At 22.3% G+C, this 18,747-nt stretch overlaps 2 protein-coding genes and 1 non-coding gene across 3 annotated transcripts; 2 read left to right on the plus strand and 1 right to left on the minus strand.

Annotated features, from left to right (window-relative positions):
* Positions 1–2,097: 2,097 nt before the first annotated feature.
* On the minus strand, positions 2,098–14,870 carry LOC122504666 (conserved oligomeric Golgi complex subunit 4). The gene is made up of 10 exons (XM_043615860.1): positions 14,659–14,870; positions 13,964–14,161; positions 13,151–13,525; positions 12,638–12,846; positions 9,238–9,436; positions 8,911–9,158; positions 8,441–8,663; positions 5,760–6,026; positions 5,084–5,269; positions 2,098–2,458 (listed from the first exon to the last, which is right to left on the minus strand). Exons 1-10 carry the CDS (start codon positions 14,719–14,721, stop codon positions 2,201–2,203), a joined length of 2,226 nt encoding a protein of 741 aa, XP_043471795.1. The 5' UTR covers positions 14,722–14,870; the 3' UTR covers positions 2,098–2,200.
* Positions 14,871–14,918: 48 nt separating this feature from the next.
* On the plus strand, positions 14,919–18,722 carry LOC122504667. The gene is made up of 2 exons (XM_043615861.1): positions 14,919–16,322; positions 18,519–18,722. The coding sequence occupies exon 1, from the start codon at positions 15,104–15,106 to the stop codon at positions 16,301–16,303; it is 1,200 nt and encodes a 399-aa protein (XP_043471796.1). The 5' UTR covers positions 14,919–15,103; the 3' UTR covers positions 16,304–16,322; positions 18,519–18,722.
* Positions 17,549–17,620, plus strand: Trnam-cau. Its single transcript has one exon. It is a non-coding gene; the product is annotated as a tRNA-Met (tRNA).
* Positions 18,723–18,747: the final 25 nt, after the last annotated feature.

Here is an 18,747-nt window from a genome sequence, read left to right on the forward strand (position 1 = left end):
CTTTTTCCATGGACATGAGTCGTTCTCTTCTCGCTTTCATCTATATACATTATTTCTGCTCTGTGACTCGCGAAATGCAAAAGGTCATTTTAAAAGCTCTCGGGGTCGCATTCACTTGCCCCGTTTTGTCATTCCCTTTGTTATCCGGAAAAAGGAATTAAAAGTCGTGATATGATGACGGAAAACTGAGAATTTGACGATCATTTATTTAATTTTGATTTCTTTTAAATTTCACTTTTTTTGTATTAGAAATACACTAATTTTTTATTTATTTAAAATTATTTTCAACTATTTTAAATTTAGGTATTTAAAATAGAAATTTTTAATAAATTTTCCAGTTTTCGTGACTGAAAAACAAATGTTCGATTCAAATAATCGATTAGTTGTCTTTTATCAAATAAATATTTACTTGAATCAAAAAATTTTTATTTAAATCAAATTTTATTTTTTAAACTAATATTTTTAGTATTTGAATCAATAATTTTGGTATTTGAACCAATAATTTCAGTATGAATCAACAGTTTCAGTATTTAAATAAATAATTTTAGCATTTGAACCAATATAATTTCAGTTTTGTATGAAATACAAATTTAATTAATTTAAATGAAAATTATTTGATTCGTTGTAAATATTTATTTGATAATAAACAAAATTGGTTAATTGAATGAAATACATTTTTTTTTAATTAACGAATGAATATTCATACTTTTCCAAAAAAAAAAAAGAAAAAAATGTCGACATTTTGTCGAGAAATATTTATTTTGTCATATAAATTTATTGATGGTAATAAAAAAAGAGAATATTGAAATTGAAGTGTCAAATACTTGAGAAAAAAGTATGATTTGATTGTTGTGTGCCTGCTGCGCTGAATATGGCAAAGTTGCCAAGGACACAGCTGGCCAATTTCAACCCTCCTCTTCAGAATTTCAGGGTTATTTTGCGTGTTTTATGGTATATTTGCCTCCACCAGTTGTTCGTTATTTCGTGTCACGAAAAATTCTTGTCTTTACTTTAATTATACAAAAAATTACATTAACCAGAGTTGCCACAAATCGGGAAAATTAAATTGAAAACAGGCGAATCGGCGAATTTTACCAAAAGTGCTGGAAAAATATTAAATTCTTGAAATTAAAAAAAAAATAAATAAATAAAAATTATTGCCGTAATTCTTGAATTACGGCAATAATTTTTATTTTTAGGGTCTGGAAATATTTTTCAAAATTCAGGAAGAAACGAAATTAAATTTTTTTTGGCAACTCTATTAAATTACTTGAATTATTGAAATTACTTGAATCACTTAAATTACTTGAATCACTTAAATTACTTGAAATACTTGAAATAATGGAAATACTTGAAATAATTGAAATACTTGAAATAATTGAAATACTGGAAATACTTTAAATACTGTGATTACTTAAAAAATAAATACTCAAATTTAATTGCTCTTGATTCTTAATTATCCGGATTCATTCATTAAATATAATTTAATTGTAGTAAAATAATTTTTCGCCTTTGGATAATTATTTATATTCTAATCAATGAATATACATTTTGCCGAGGAATTTTATTTGAGAGAAGAAATATAATTTTTTATCGAGACACCCTAATGAATCGTATGTTCAGCAACGTGCGAATGCTGTAATGAGTCTCTCTCTCACCCTCGCCACATTAAATAGTTGTACTAGGGTAGAGAAATTTATTTCCTAAACCGAAAATTAAGAGCTCGCTTTCTACAATAGTAATTAATTTCTAAAAAAAAATATATCAACGATTTCTCAACTGTTCTCCGAAATTTTTTACATTCCCCTCATTTTTCACTCCCATTAACTTTTTTTTTACACCGAATTGTAAAAATTTTCATAATTCAAATGAAATCAAAAAAAAATCCTTAAAGTTCATTTTTTACTCAAATTTTGCTGAAATGAAATTAATCAAGTTTCTAAACGTTAAATTCGTTTAATTAAATTTAAAAATAAATTTATTTTAATTCCTAATTTATATTGTGTTTAGTAATGAAAAATATTTCGATAATTTAATAATTTGAATTTCGTTAAAATTTTGTCAAATTCTATTCGCCTGGAGAAAATAGAAAAAATGTTCCATAACATTCTTTTTTATTTGAAATAAAAACTCCTTACATTAATAAAAAATATTCGTACTTTTTAGTTATCAATTATTTTTCATAAATATTTTTTTTTTCTTAAAGTTTAAGTCTTTTAATATCCTCGCTTCTGAGATCTATCCTGAGACCAGCGATTTTTCTCACTTCCTGAGGTGTTAATCGCCATGCAATTGCATCGGCTCCACAATAATCGGCCAATTCTTCAACTTTTTCAACACTCAAAATTGTCGCTATTTGCATTAGTCTGGCAAATTTGTCACGAACAGACCACGAAGTTGCTGATGCCAAATAACTCGCTAGGGATCTTATTTCCTTGTCCAAAATTAATCCACCAGCCTGAAAATATAATTTTCTTTTTAAAAACAAAAATTCCCACAAACATGAGCGTTGCAACAAATACAAATTTCACAGGAATTTGATTATTTACAAATTTTTTAATACATTTCTTCTCTATAAATTCAATTATTTTCCAAAGTAATACAATTTTCACAAGAATTCAATATTATTTTCATAAATAATACAATTTTTTACAGGGGTTCAATTATTTTCATAAATAATAAAATTATTTTTAGGATTTTAATAATTTTTGTAAATAATAAAACTCATCGTAGAATTTCAATTATTTTTAATACAATTTTAAATCAATTCTCCAAAAGCATTCAATTATTCATAAAAATTCTACGAAAAATCCGTCGAAAGAATTCTATTATTTAAAAATTTGGTGATAAATTTTTTTATGAGAATTGAATTTTAAAAAACATTGATTCTATATTAAGATCGTTGTATTTCGGTAATCTGTTCGTAGTTTGAAGTTAGTTGCTGTTTGCAATTATGTTTTTGTTTCCTAACTTTTTGAATGTTTAAAATTTCAAAATTAATGCACTGAAAATCATTGAATTCTTGTAAAGTATTTATCAAAAATTTTGACAGTAATTGAATTTTATGAAGAATTCAATAATTTTCAATAATTAATAAATTTCTTTATTCAATTTTATAAATGATTAAAAATCTTCATAAAAATTTCAATTATTTTTAAAAATCTTGTGAAAATTCTCCGAGAAAATTCAATTATTTAAAAAAATAATTGAACCTTTTACAAAAGTTAAATTATTTAAAAAACTTTTAATAATAATCCAATTCAAGAATTCAATTATTTTTTAAAATAATGAAATATTCGCTGGAATTTAATTATGTTTAAACATTTTTTTAAAATTCTTCGAAAAAATTCAATACTATCAATAAATAGTAACTTCTTTATAAGAATTTAATTATTTTAAAGACTATTTTAATAAAATTCTTCTGAAAAATTCACTTTTTCTTTACAATTTTGTAAAAATTCAATTATTTGTAGAAATAATAAATTTTTTCGCAGGGATTCAATTATATAAAAAAGTTTCAATAAAATTCTATTCCAGAATTAAATTATTTTCAGAAATAATTAAATTGTCGATGAATTGTCATTGAATTCATGTAAAGTTGTTATAAAAAAATTTGAAAGTAATTAAATTCATTTCAAGAATTTTATCAACATTTTTTCCAATAATTGAATTCTTTCGAGAAAATGTAATTAAAATTGTATTGAAAATAATAACATTTTTTTTAAAGAATTTCATTACATTTCGTAAAAATAATGTAATTTTAATTGAAAATTTCGAAAATAATTGAAATTTACAACGAATTTTATTAAAAGCTTTTGAGAACTATTGATTTCTCCAAAAAAATGTTATTAAAATTTTTAAAAATAATTGAACTTGGTAGAGAAATGTTATTAAAATCATCTTGAATATAATTGAATTTTCTCCTAGAAATTTTATTAAAATTGTATTGAAAATAATTAAATCTCTCAGAAGAATTTTATTATTTTCAAAAATAATTGAATTCTTACCAAGAATTTTACAATTTAAAAAAATAATTGAATTGTTTCGAAGAATAAAATCAGAATTGTTGATAATAATTGAATTTTTATTAAAACTCTTGAAAATAATTGAATTTGAATAATTTTTTAAAAAAATAATTATATTCTTTTGGGAAATTGAATTTAAATTGTATTAAAAAGGATTGAATTTAAATTAAAATTCTTGAAAGTAATCAAATTTAATTTACGTTTTTAAAAATAATTGAATTTTCTCCTAAAAATTTTATTAAAATTGTATTGAAAATAATTATATTTCTCAGAAGAATTTTATTATTTTCAAAAATAATTGAATTCTTACCAAGAATTTTACAATTTAAAAAAATAATTGAATTGTTTCGAAGAATTTTATCAGAATTGTTGATAATAATTGAATTTTTATTAAAACTTTTGAAAATAATTTAATTTGAATAATTTTTTTTAAATAATTGTATTCTTTTGGGAAATGTTATTAAAATTGTATTGAAAATGATTGAATTGAAATTAAAATTCTTTAAAGTAATCAAATTCAATTTATGTTTTTAAAAATAATTGTATTTTTTCGAGAAATTTTATTAAAATCTATAATCAGTCAAAAATAGATGTTTATTCTTGAAAATATAAAATTTTTTAATTTACAAAATAATAAGAAATGGAATACAGCTTTCCACGCGCTGGCGCGCGTATCATTTTCTAGTTATTCAATAAATTATTTATTCTTCTATTTAAATAATTAAATTCTCGTAGAATTTTCTAATAAAAATTGATTTAAAAATGAATTTCATTTGAAATTTTACATACAGGTAATAATTGAATATTAAAAGCATTATAGCGTGAATTTTTAGAAATAATTCAATTTTGAAAAGGTTTCAATTTAAAAACTTTGAAAATTAAAATTTTTCAGAATTTTAACTAACAATTAGGTAGAAAAATTTCTGGATAATCGAAATTTCGTAAAATTGAATTGTAAACAATTTGAAAATTCTGAAAGAACTTTTTCAAAAATGATTAAAAATAATTGATTTAAAGAAGTGGGAGTGTATAATTCTGGTAAAAAAAATTTCTCTTACTCTATTAAAAGTGCATTTGAGAACAACTTTTTCCAATCGTGCAGTGACTTCGGCAGTGAGAATTCCAATCAAGGCGTCATAATTCGAAGCTGTTAGAATATCCTTAAATCCTTGAAGTAATCCCTCGAGATGTTGAATGAGCGTTTGAACGAATGGCTCATCGGTTTCATATCTGAGTAATTCATCCTAGAAGGAATTTTTTATTTAATTGTCAGAAAAAATCTTTAGAAATTTTAGAAAGAAAAAAATTTAACGCTGAAATGGAAGAAAATTTAATGCAGAAATTTTTTGTGTTCCTGGTCTCGAAGTTCTAATAAAATTTTGTTCCTTCATTTATTTTATATTAGCGCTTTTATTAGCTTCTATTTTTATTAATTAATAATTAATTATTTAATATTAATATAATATAGTTAACAATTTAATTTTATTGAAAAAAATTATTCTGTGTATTAATAGAAACTAATGTAAATTAAACATTTTTTCCTAGTTAGGAATTATTCTAACTAAAAAAATTCTAACTAAAATTTTTTCCTAGAGGATAATTCTTAACTAGGAAAAATGTTAAATTAACTTTAGTTTCTATTTTTCATTTAGTAAAATTTCAAAAAATTTCAAAAAAAATTTTTAGACAAAAAAATTGGTTCATTTGAAGGAAAATAATTTTGAAATCAATTACTTCATTAACGTGATGATTTATGGAAACAAAGGCGTCGACCCAGGGTGTCACTCGGGGCTTCACGGCACTTGCTCTTAATTGCTCTAATCCATAATCAATGACGGCCCTTAAACTGTGCGTTACCCCCTTAAGGCCCGCCAAACAACTATCGACCTTTCCCCTTTCCTTATCTTGCATATTGGAAAATGCCTGATTTATTTCCATATTGAGACTTTTGCCCAGAGTCTCCACATACTCAATGCTCACGTCTGTATTGTTTAAATACGCCTGAAACATTTAATAAACAACCAATTAATAATCCTATCAATAATCCAAATACTATTTAATAATTAATAATAATAAATAATAATTAATAATCCGAAAAATTCGGAGCTCAATCGCTGGAAATGTTCTTTCATTTAATTTTATTTTTAATTTAATCTAAATAAATAAGAATAAAAATAATTATTAATGAAATATTTTTTCATTTAAAAATAAATAAAATTTTGAAAATTATATATAATTATTTTTAATAATCATAACATTTTTCGAGAAATTCGATTAAAATTGTATTAAAAATAATTGAAATTCTACGAAGAGTTTTATTATTTATGAAAATAAATGAATTTCTGCAATAATTTGTAACTTCTCCAAAATTCAATTTTTTTTTACTGTTTTTTAACTAAAATTCTTCTTTAAATTCATTATTTATAATAATTTTTGAAAAAGTTCTTTGACAATTTTCAAATTCTTTTTTTTTACAAAATTTCAATTATTCGGATATTCTTCAATTAAATATATATTAGAAATTAAAAACTTCAAAAAAATAATTTCAAGTAAAATTCAAATAAACGTTTTAAAAAAAATTAATTCTTCTACAAAACTATAAGTTAAAAGTATAAAAAATTTTGTTTTTCTCTAACTTTTCCCTGATTTCCCGATAAAATTTTCACTTTTTCCTTGACCCTAAAGAATATTCTGATTTACTCTAAATATCATTAGATAATAGATACTCAAAAAAATGTTCTATTACATCGTTGTAAGAATTTAATTATTATTATAAATAATAAAATTTTTTTTGGGATTTAAATTATTTTTAATACAATTTTAAATGAGTTCCTCGGAAAATGTAATTATTTTTAAACATTTTTTTCAAGAATTCAATTAAATTTCATAAATAATGAAATTCTTTGCTGAAATTCAAATATTTTGAAAATCTACAATTGTAATAAAAATTCTCAAAGAATTCAATTATTTAAAAAAAGGTAATAAAATTCGTTGTAAGAATTCAATTATTATCATAAATAATAATATTCTTCACAGGATTTCAAGTATTTAAAAAAAATGTAATAAAAATTCGTTGAACGACTTCAATTATTTTTCTGAATAGTAAAGTTCTTCACAGGATTTCAATTATTTTTAATACAATTCTAAGTAACTTCTTCGAAAAATGTAAATAATTTCCAAAATTTTATTGAAATTCTTCAAAAGAAATAAATGAACAATTATCAATTATTTTTAATAATTTTTGCAAAAGTTTCTAGAGAATTTTCAAATTCATTTGTTTACAATTTAATTTTACAAAAATTTTGATTATTCAGAAATTCTTTAATTAAATATTTTGGAAATAAAAATTTGAAATAATTTCAAAAAAAATTCAATTAAACTTTTTCAAAATACAATTATTTCTAAAAATCCATGCTATAATATTTTTAGTATTCAATTATTTTTTTAAATATTAACTGAAATTCATTTTTTAAACAATTTTTATCAGAAAATTCTACGAGAATTTTTTTTAAGTAGTAGTTGAATTCTTTTGGAAAATTTTATTAAAATAGATATTGAAAATCATTGAATTGGAAAACATTTTTGAAAATAATTAAAATTTTGACAAGAATTTTATTAAAATTTTTGAAAATAATTGAATTTTAGAAAAGAATTTTATTGTTTCTAAAGATAATTGAAATTTTGACGAGAATTTTTCTTAATTTTTGAACATAGTTGAATTTCTACGAAGAATTTTATTACTTTTGAAAATAATTGAATTTCTGCAATCATTTATAATTTCTCTAAAATTCTTCGAATTATATCGTACAATTTACGAACTTTTTTTTCTTTTTCAATCAAATTACGTACTTTACAGACCTTTTTCTTAAAAAAAAAAACTGACTTTTACGAACTTTAAGCAAATTTACGGACCTTTTCGGGATTTACGGACTTAGTTCGAGCCCTGAGATCAGAAAAATATTCAAGCATTTGGAAAGATTAATTTCAGTCTGACAATTTTTTTTACTGCATTTAGTAAAAATAAATAAATAGTAAGAAAATGATTCACAAGTTTTTTGAATGTTCAAATGAACGAAATACTTTTCATTAAAAAAATTTTTGTAAATTACTGTTTGTAATTAAAATTAATTCATTAAAACGATTTTGTTACATTACTGATTGTAATTAAAATCAAAAACTTAAATTTAACATTTAGAAACTTTATAATTTACTTTTTTTTACACGAGACAAAATTTTGGTAATAAAATTTTACTTTGATGAAGAAATAAATAAATTTCTTTCATTTGAAGATTCGGAATTTTAGAAATATAAAAAAATTTGTATTAGAATTTGTTTTCTGAATTTTTAAAGGGGAAATAAAATAGAATATCGTTTGATTGAAAAAATATCAGTAAAGTACTAGTGAAAATAATTACTAGGAACATTAATCGTCCTTGTTCGGTGTCGGAAGTTTGTAATCGGCCGTGTTGAAAGCTCGTTTGAAGAGCATTATATGCTTGAGCCAAATCTAAATATCCTGCCGGATAACCTTGTCGCAGGCGATTTCTTAATCGGCTTGTAAATTCTCCTTCTAAATTTCCACAAGCCATGTTTACCACCGCACACACTCCATCGATACTCCAACTCGAGATTGCTCGTCTTCAAAATTAAAATTAATATTAAAATTAAAAAACAAAATTATAAATAAAAATCGTCTACTAAATAGAGAATTTTTATTTTTCGATGTAATAATTTACAATTCGGCTGTCCAAAGAAAAAATCACATTTTTCGACCTTACGAAAAATGCGGTTACTGAGTTTTTACTTTAAATAGCAGAATTTTTTGAAACTAGAAATAAAAAATATTTTTATTAATATTTTTTTAAAAATAACATTTTCTCTTTACCTGACACATTTTTTCACTATGAAAAAGACATCGTCAACCATACTTGACGTCTGTTGTTCCTGATCGAGACAATCCATTCCAATTGCTTTATTGACACTCTCCTCTAAAAAGTATCTCTCCAATGCCAAATAAGCTCCCAATAATTCTTGCATACTTCTCGCCAATTCTGAATTATTGACAAATGTCTCAAAATCATTAATCGATGCTTTTCGCTGTGTTGTGTCTGTTGTACTAATTTCCAAATCGCTCTGTAAATTAAAAATCATTCATATTTTTTTCAAAACGAAATTATTGAAATAAAAATTAATAAAAATTGTCTCTTTTTACGCTTATTCGTCTTCTTAAAAATCGAATATAGAGTTCAGAACGAGCGTGCATTATTGTTATCTCTCCTAATAGTAAATCCAGTTCTTTAGGATCGGCCTTTTCACCTCCCTGCTGCTTTCTCAAATAATCGTTTATTGTTTGGACTTTTTTCGAAATACTCCTTTGCTTCATGAATTCGGCAATAATCTTCTTAATTTGCCTGTGAAATCGAATTGGATTAAATTCTTTCAATTACAGAATGGTCGCAAGTTTCAGTTTATCAATTTCCCTGACATTTCTCTGACAATTTACTAACAAAATTATTATTATTATTATGAAATTATTATTTTCCCTGACAAAATTATTTTTACAGGAAACTATGAATGTTTACAGAAAATGAGTAAAATTTATGAATTTTAATAATTTCTAAAAATTACAATTATAACACTTCCTGAATTCAATTATTTTCTACAATTTTCAACTAAACTTCACCTCTGAATCAATTAATTTAAATAATTTTCCAAAAGTTCTTCTAGAATTCAATTATATTTGAAAATAATTTTTGAAAGATAATAGTTTTTCAAGTTTGAAAAATTTCCAAACAATTAAAATTTGTTAAAATCTTTTAAAAATAATTGAATTTTTGAAAAATATAAATAAAAATGTTCGAATTTTTGAAGAAATTTAATTATAAACAGGACCATGATTTCTCAAAAATTTTTATATGTCAAAAAAGTAAATTTTCATAAATTTTTATTTACATTGTTCAAAGATAATTGAATATTATAAAAAAATTATTTTAAAACAATTCTAATAATTAGTTTTTAAAAATATTTGAATGTAATTTTTCGAAAATAATTTAATTTCTTATAAGAATTTTTGTATAAAATTTAAACAAAAAAGGAAATAATTTTTTGATGAATTTTAATTAAAAATTTTGAACATGATTGTTTTCTCCAAAATATTAAAAATAATTCTAAAATGTATTCTAATTTTTGTATGTATTTGAATTTTTGAAAATACTGAAAAAATTGAATTTTAAATAATTAGAAGCTACCTAATTTTCATTAATTTTCATTTTTACATTTACCTTTGAAGATTTTTTATTCTTCAAAAATTGATTTTCAAAAATTGTCACAAATTACTTAAAATAAATGAATTATTTTCAATTAAATTTTACATAATTTCAACTATTCCAAAACATTTTTATTATAGATATATTTGAAAATTTAATTATGTTAAAAAATGATTCAAAAACAATTTTTGAAAGATTTGTTATAGTTATTTTTTGCATTATAGAAATCAAAATAAGTTGCACTTTTCTAGTAAAAATTGGAGTATTTCGTTGCAATGTTTGTAAGAAAAGTCGAAAAAGTCGCAATTTTCTTAATTTTCCTGACAAAAAAAATTTTTTCTTGACATTTCCCTGACTTTACTGAATTAGATATACGGGTCTTGGATTGAAAAAAGTTGCTTTAGTCGAATAAAAATAGAAAAAAGTCGATAAAGTCGTTTATTTAATTCAGTGTTGTCGCAAAAAATTTTATTTTGTATTTCCCTGATTTTCCCCTTTTCACGGATTTCTAAATTCAATTATTCAAAATAATTGAATAATTGAAAAATACTTGAATAATTTTGTTAAATAAATATTTAAATAGATAAGTATTTGCTTTTCCACTGGAAATAAAATTAAAAAGAATTTCAATTCAAAACCTTCTGAAATTCAATAATTTCTAAAAATTATAACTTTAACCCTTCCAAATTTCAATTATTTTCTATTTTTAAGTAAACTTCGTCTCTAAATTAATTATTTTTAATTACTTTTCCGAAAGTTCTTCAAAAATTCAATTATTTAAATACAAAAATTCAATTTTTAATAATAATTACATCTGTAACTGAAAATTCTTATAATCTTATCAAAATTTTTCAAAATAATTGAATTCATTCGAGAAACGTTTTAATTATGAAAAAAATTGAAATCTTGATCAGAATTTTATTAAGAAAAAACTTTAAAGTATTTTACCAAATTTTTTAAAAATTTAATTTCTACGAAGAATTTTATTATTTAGGAAAAGAATTACATTTTTTCAAAGTATTTAATTGAATTTTTTTTATAAAAAATTTTGTTAAAATCTTTCAAAATAATAAAATTTTTGAAAAGAATATTATTAAAATTCTTTAAAATAGTTAAATTTCTATGAAGAATTTAATTAATTATGAAAATAATTCAATTCTCATAAATAATTTTATCAAAATTTTTCAAAGTAATTGAATAGGTATCTGTGAAGAATTTTATTAAAATTCTTTAAAATAATTAAATTTCTTTCGAAAATGATTGATTTTTGGAAATAAATTTTATCAAATTTTCAAGAATAATTTAATTTTTTTGGAAAATTTATAGAAATTGTATAGAAAATAATTGAATTCCTACGAAGAATTTAATTAAATTTTTGAAAACAATAAATAATAATTAATTAATTAGCAAATTAGTTAATAATTGAATTTTTTAGAATTTTGAATCTGAAATTATTCCAAAATTAAATTAAATATTTGAAAAAAAACATTTTTTTTAATTTGACTACTTTGTTCAAAGATAATTGATCTCAAAAAATTATGATAAGACAGTTCTAAGAAGTAGTATTTTAAAAATTCTGTAATGTTAATTTTTGAAAATAATTGAATTTTTTAAAAGAATTTTTGTATAATTGAAGAATGCTAATTGATTTCTTTTGTATAATTTTAATTGAAAATTAAACATCATTGTTTTCTCTAAAATGTTAAAAATAATAGTAAAAAATTTTAAAGGTATTATTTTTTTGTAAATATATGAATTTTCGGAAATATATAATTGAATTTCAATAAAATAAGAATAAAAAAATTCCAACAGTTACTTTTTTCAAAAAAATTTTTAATATAATTTTTAGAAGGTAATTTTTATGAATTTCATTTTTAAATTTACGATTAAAAATTTGTTGTTATAATTCCGGCGAATTTAATTATTTTCAAAATCTACAATATTAAAATTGTTCAAAAGTTGAATTTTAAAAATTGGAATAAAATACTTTAAAAAAGTCAACTATTTTCAATTAAATTTTACAAAATTTCAATTATTTAAAATCTTTTTAATGGTATATTTCGAAAAAATTAGAAAAATTTGTCGAAAATAATTTTTAAAAGATTTGTCTACACACAGTTATTTTTTTACATTGCAAAAATCGAAGAAATTTGCGCATTTTATACTAAAAATGTGGTATTTTTTTGCAATTAGAAGAAAAAGAACAAAGAAAAGGAAAAAAATAGAAAAGTCGAAAGAGTCGCAAGTTTTGAAAATAATTCGAAAATTATCAAATATATTTTGAAAAAGATTTGAATTGAATTTAGTGTGAATAAAATTTGAACTAAAATTATTAATTATTTTCACCTGTCGCACTCCTTTTGCAAAATTGTAATTGAAGTAAAAAGTCGACCAGGTCCATAGTAAGTTTCAATTATTGGCTGATGCACTTCCACAATTCTGGCAATTCCCTCAAACAATAAAGTTATCGTGTCGGCAAATATTACCGGAGCTCTTTTATCCGTACTTTTTACATCCAGAGCCGATTTTAAATTTTTTTGGCAAGTCTCCTGCAACTGTTATAAAAAAATAATATACAGTTTCTGAACATTGAAATAAAAGAAATATTTTTTCAATCAATAAATAAATATTTTCAAAAATTACTCCTTATTGTAAAAATTAAAATTGTAATTTAAATATTTTGGAAAATTTATAATTTAATGTTTTTGATATTTGATGCAATTTTATCACAGTAGCATTTTAATTTGAAGAAATAAATAAATTTTGTCAATTCGAAACATTTGGGACATTTTTCAAATTTCGACTATTTTCATCAATTAAAATGAATGAATCGACGAAAATTGATGAAAATTGACGAACCTTTGAGCAAAGATAAAGGCAAAATTTTTTAAGTCCCTCGGAATGCATTCCAAGAAGGGGGAAAATTTTGAAAAATCTCTCGACAGATGCTAAATCCTCGGATTTGACGGCTTCGTCGAATTTATGGGTGACAACTGTTCTTAATTCGAGAGCGGCTTGCTGTAATGTTGCCAATGAACTTGTTATACTTGTACGATCTCCCGAAACATCTTCCGCCGTTCTCTCCAATAATTTTTGGTCCATTGATAAATATCTGTGTACATGGGCCGCTCCTTGTTCGTAATCTTCATTTTTCAAGGCTGTCGCCACTCCCTGACTGCAAAGTTGCAAGTCAAGTATATCGTTCACTCGACTCTGACACTCGCAAACTCGGCTCTGTAATTTTTAAATTTAAATATAAAAAAAATTCATAACTTGAATTGAATTGAATTATTTTCGAAAATTTTCAATAATATTCTTCTCAAGAATTAAAAATTACTTTTATAAATAATAAAATTCTACGTCGAAATTTCTTTGGAGGAATTCAATAATTATTATCAAAACGTTTGATAAAATTCTTTATATTTTATAATTATAAGAATTAAAATTTTAATTAAATTCCTCTGAAGAATTTAATTATTTAAAAGAATTTTTAATATAATTCCTCGCAGAAAATCAATTATTTTAAAAATTTTAATCAAATTCTTGTACAAAATTCAATTATTTTTTTAAATATAATAAAATTTTTACAGAAATTTAATACAATTTTTTAAACTGACTTCGAACAAAAACTTTGACAAATAATATTTAGTAGTGGATATTTTTTTTTCTTACCCGAGCCAAATCCAAGTGTCGTACTTTAGCACTGACTTTTTCAGCCAAGTCATTTGTGTGATTAATCATATCGCGAAATTTTTCACTTTCTGCTCGAATTACGACTACATTTGGTAAAACTTTGCTTATGTTTTGTAATTTCGCCTCGACATGATAGTGACGAGAGAGAATGTGATTCAATTGCTTGTTAATAGTCACCTAGAAAATGAGAAAATATTTAAAACATTTTTTTCGACTACTTTTTGGGGAATATTTAAAATAGTTTAAATTTTGTTCGCCCTCTTTTTGGGGATATTTAAAGTATTTTAAATATCTACAAATATTTTAAATATTTTGAATAGGTAAGTTGTTGAATTTCAAAAAGGTTCGAATTTGAATCTTTTGAAGAATTTTAATTTCTATGGAAAAATAATAATGATTAAATATTTATTTAAAAAAAAAAGTTATTGATGTTTTCGAATAGTTTTACAATTAAAGAAATTTATAAATAAATGTAATAGAACATTTTTTTGAGTATCCAATCATTTTTAGAGTCAATCAGAATATTCTTTAGGGTTAGGGAGAAAGTCAGAATTTTGTCTGGAAATCAGGGCAAATCCAGGGAAAAACAAAATTAAGTTTACAAAGTTTACAAATACAAGAGTTAGGTATAAATATATAAAACTTTATGTTCATAATAATGGAACAATTCTTACCTCTGCCTCCTGGAGTCTTTCCAATATTTCCTGGCAGTTTTCCTCATTCACAGGCAAATCCATCGTGAAATTAAATTGAAATAGAGTTTTTTTAATAAATAAATCTAGTCATCACAGTTTAAATTCTCTTTTATAAAATGAAAAAGGCTCTTCTTTTTCTTGTAGTGTAAACGTCAATATCGCATTTTGACAGCTATAACAGCCACGTCAAACATAACCTGAAAATTTTTCGAAGAACTAACCAAATCTGATCACGCACAGTAGACACTGTAGAGTTTTCTGGACGACCTTCAACACGTGCATCACGTGTATATAGTTACGCGACCTCACGTTTATTTCCAAACCACTTCAATTTCCTAAATTAACACTCAAGTCTTTTAGTTTAAATATAAAAAGTGTCAAGTGTGAAAAAATTATTTCAATTTTCCCCCCTGATTGAAAAACAATGCGGAAATATTTTAAAACCCAGTGCATTGTGCCAAATTGTAATTCAGGAAAATCGGTAAAATTCAACAGGTTTCCAAAGAATGGTAAACAATGTCAATTATGGATTGAAGCGGTGAAAAATCCATTTTTAGAAACTCTTTCTTTAAACGAGATTCAAACATATCGCGTTTGTCATTTACATTTTTCGAAAGATTCATTTTTTATAACTGCCGAACGTCCACGATTAAAATGGAATGCAATTCCATCACTTCGTTTACCGTTTGAAAAAAATGTTTCCCCCGAATTTATTGATTTGAAAATTGATAAAAAAAAATGTGACAATGAAAATTTGTGTCATAAAGTGGTAAATTTTATTGACAGTAGTAAATTTACACTCAATTATGATAATAATTGTTCTGATAGTGAAACAAAGGTTCAATTAGTGGAGGACGAAAATTTATGTGAAAATAATCTTTTTCAAGAAATAAATAATAAAAATTCGTTGGAGAATATTTTGTCGTATGCGAGTAAGGAATTTCAGAGAGCCGAGAAAAGTAGAGATTTAACGGTTGCTTTTAAAATACGTGCCGATTTGTACAAAAGAAAAAATTTGTCGAATGAAAAAAAATTAAAAACAAAAGAAAAATCATTGAAGGAAAATCGTGATATAAAACAAGATTGTTGCATTGTTCCAAATTGTAAATCTGGTCGACGTATCACAAGGCATTGCTTTCCAAAAGATAAATATTTTGGGAAAAAATGGATAAAGGCAATAAAAAGTCCCTTTTTAAGGGAAATGACATACGATTCCATTCGAAAGAAACGTCTCTCGGTTTGTTATTTACATTTTCCTGAAGACTCCTGGTATCATGGTGTTAAACCACGATTGAAGCAAGACGCAATTCCTTCACTTCAATTGCCGGAGAGATTTATTAAGAAGGAAGAATTGAGAGATAAGAAAAAATCCATTGATTTGCCGGTGGGAAATATTAATGATCTGCCGAATATTAAATTTGATATCATTGACATGACAATCACGTCAATAATGCCAAAAATTTGGGATTTTTCATCATCATTGACGACTGAAAATAATTCCATTAGAGAGAGCTCGTTTGTACTGTCGAAAATTATGGAGAATTTCAATGATAAATATCAATCAATTAATGATATTGGAATGCTTCCGTTTATCACGAAATATTCCAGGGAAATCGAAGTTTAGAGGAAAAAACAAACGATTGGTACGATTTTTTTAAATTAATGTTCTATTAATTCTTTTTAATAATTTAATTTAATTTAATAATATAATAATTAAAATATAAATATAAAATAAATTTTATTAATTAAAAGTAATTATTAAAAGTCAATTAATAAACTGATACTTAATATTATAAAATATTTACTATTACTATATTATTAATTAAAATTATTAAAATTATTATTAAATTCAAGTAAATGTAATTAAAATTTCAATAATTTTAATTTTACTAATTAAGAATAATTATTAAAAATTAATGAATAAATTGATAATTAAATAATAAGCAAAGTAATTAAAAGTGAGTATCACAAACTTTATGATCGACGATTACTATAGAGAAAAAATTTGTTTCATAAGGAAAACAATAAAATTTTTTGTTTACGAATGTTTTTTCTTTTTAAATTATATTGACAAGGAAAGTTTCTAAAGTAATGTGAAAGAGAAAATTTAGAAAAATTTAACAAAGAAAAATATTTTTCCTTCTCAGTTATAAATTATAAACATTGTTAAACTTCACAAAAGTTTTTATTTATATTATTCTTTGAAAAAAGGAAAATTTTCTGCTTTTATATAATCATTGGCACAAAAAAAAATCATTAACGACTTAATCAATAGTTACAATAATAATAATAATAATAATAATAATAATAATAATAATAATAAATAAAACAAGTAAAATAAATAAAATAAAATTATTAATTTTACTCATAATACGACGAAGTAATAGATAAATTGTAAATATTCACTAATGATAAAATTACATACTTAATAGATTAAGGCAAAATAAATGTTTTTTTTTAATATCGTCGGAATATAATATTAAAATATTATTATTATTATTATTATTATTATTATTATTATTATTATTATTATTATACAAATTTAATAAATAAATAAATTCAATAATAAAAACAAATAATAAAAATACATAAATTCGAATTAATATTATTATTATTATTATATTAATTTTCAGTAATTAAAAGTAAATAAATAATAATAAATAATAAATAAATAATATAATTAAAATTTATTCATTTGATGTGCATTAGGATTTAAAATAATTTGCAATGATTCATTCTCTTTTGGAATTATTAACTAATTATTGAATTTAGGACACAATTGTTAATGAAAATAGTTTAAAACAATGATTTTAGTGTTATTTGAAAGCTGGTCAGAGTGCCAATGTTTATAGCAAGAAATTTTTCCAAGAGCAGAGTGGCGCAGTGGAAGCGTGCTGGGCCCATAACCCAGAGGTCCGTGGATCGAAACCACGCTCTGCTAACTATTTTTTTTTCTTCATTTATCCACAGAAACTTTTTCAACTTATTTTATTTATACAAAAAAATTTTTAACAATTTTTTATTTTGAAAATTGCGTAAATTCAGAATATTATTCTTGATAATTTTGAAAATTTTAGTTATAATAACTAAATAATAATTATAATTATATTAATTAAAAAAAAGATTTCTTACTACTAAAAATTTTTTGTCATAAAAATTTTATGACAATGTTTTTTTTATTGATGCGATTTTAAAAAATTATAAATAATCAATAAACAAAAAATATTCTTTTTGAGTGAACAAATATGTTTTTCTTCCAATCAAAGATCATAAATTTTATGAACTTTATCCAGATTGTATAATAATTAAAATCATAATTAATTTTAATTGTATACCTAATATTAATTAAAAATATAATTTCAAATCTATAATTAAAAGTATTTATAATTAAAATCGTAATAAATTTTAAATGTACAATTTCAAAAAGTACAATTGCATAATTTCAATTTATTAAATTGAAATTCTGTAATTTAAATTTAATTATTAATAACTAAAATAGTATCTAATTAACTTTAAATGTATAATAATAAAAAATATAACTGAATTATTTAATTATTAATAATTAAAATCGTAATTAACTTTAATATATTGCCCTTTTTTGCACCGCGTTATGAAAAATATAAATTTTATTTCTGTAATTAAAATTATTAATCTTATTAATAAAAATTATAATTATTGAAATTATTGCCGTAAACAACTTTAATTTACATTTAAAATAAAAATTCTCTGAATATTATTAAATTGTTATTAATTAAAAACTACAGAATAAAATAATCCAATTAAATTCAATTATAAACAGAAAAAAAGGAATGGCAAATAATGATATAAATTTTCGACAGGTTTCAGTGAATCTCAAAAATCGAGCTGTGCTACTTTTGAAGATTAAAAATTTTGTAAAAAAAATCGAATGGTAGGTATCAAATTTTCTACAACTTTTAAAAGAAAAAGAAAGATTGTTACTTTTATGAAATATTTATTTACATTGTCGAGAACATTTTTATAATAATAATTTCTTGATAAAAACTATAGTTGAGAAACAATAAAAACAATATAAAAAACTAGAAAAAA

Source organism: Leptopilina heterotoma, unplaced genomic scaffold, assembly GCF_015476425.1.
Source record: "Leptopilina heterotoma isolate Lh14 unplaced genomic scaffold, ASM1547642v1 Lhet_31, whole genome shotgun sequence".
Lineage (NCBI taxonomy): Eukaryota > Metazoa > Arthropoda > Insecta > Hymenoptera > Figitidae > Leptopilina > Leptopilina heterotoma.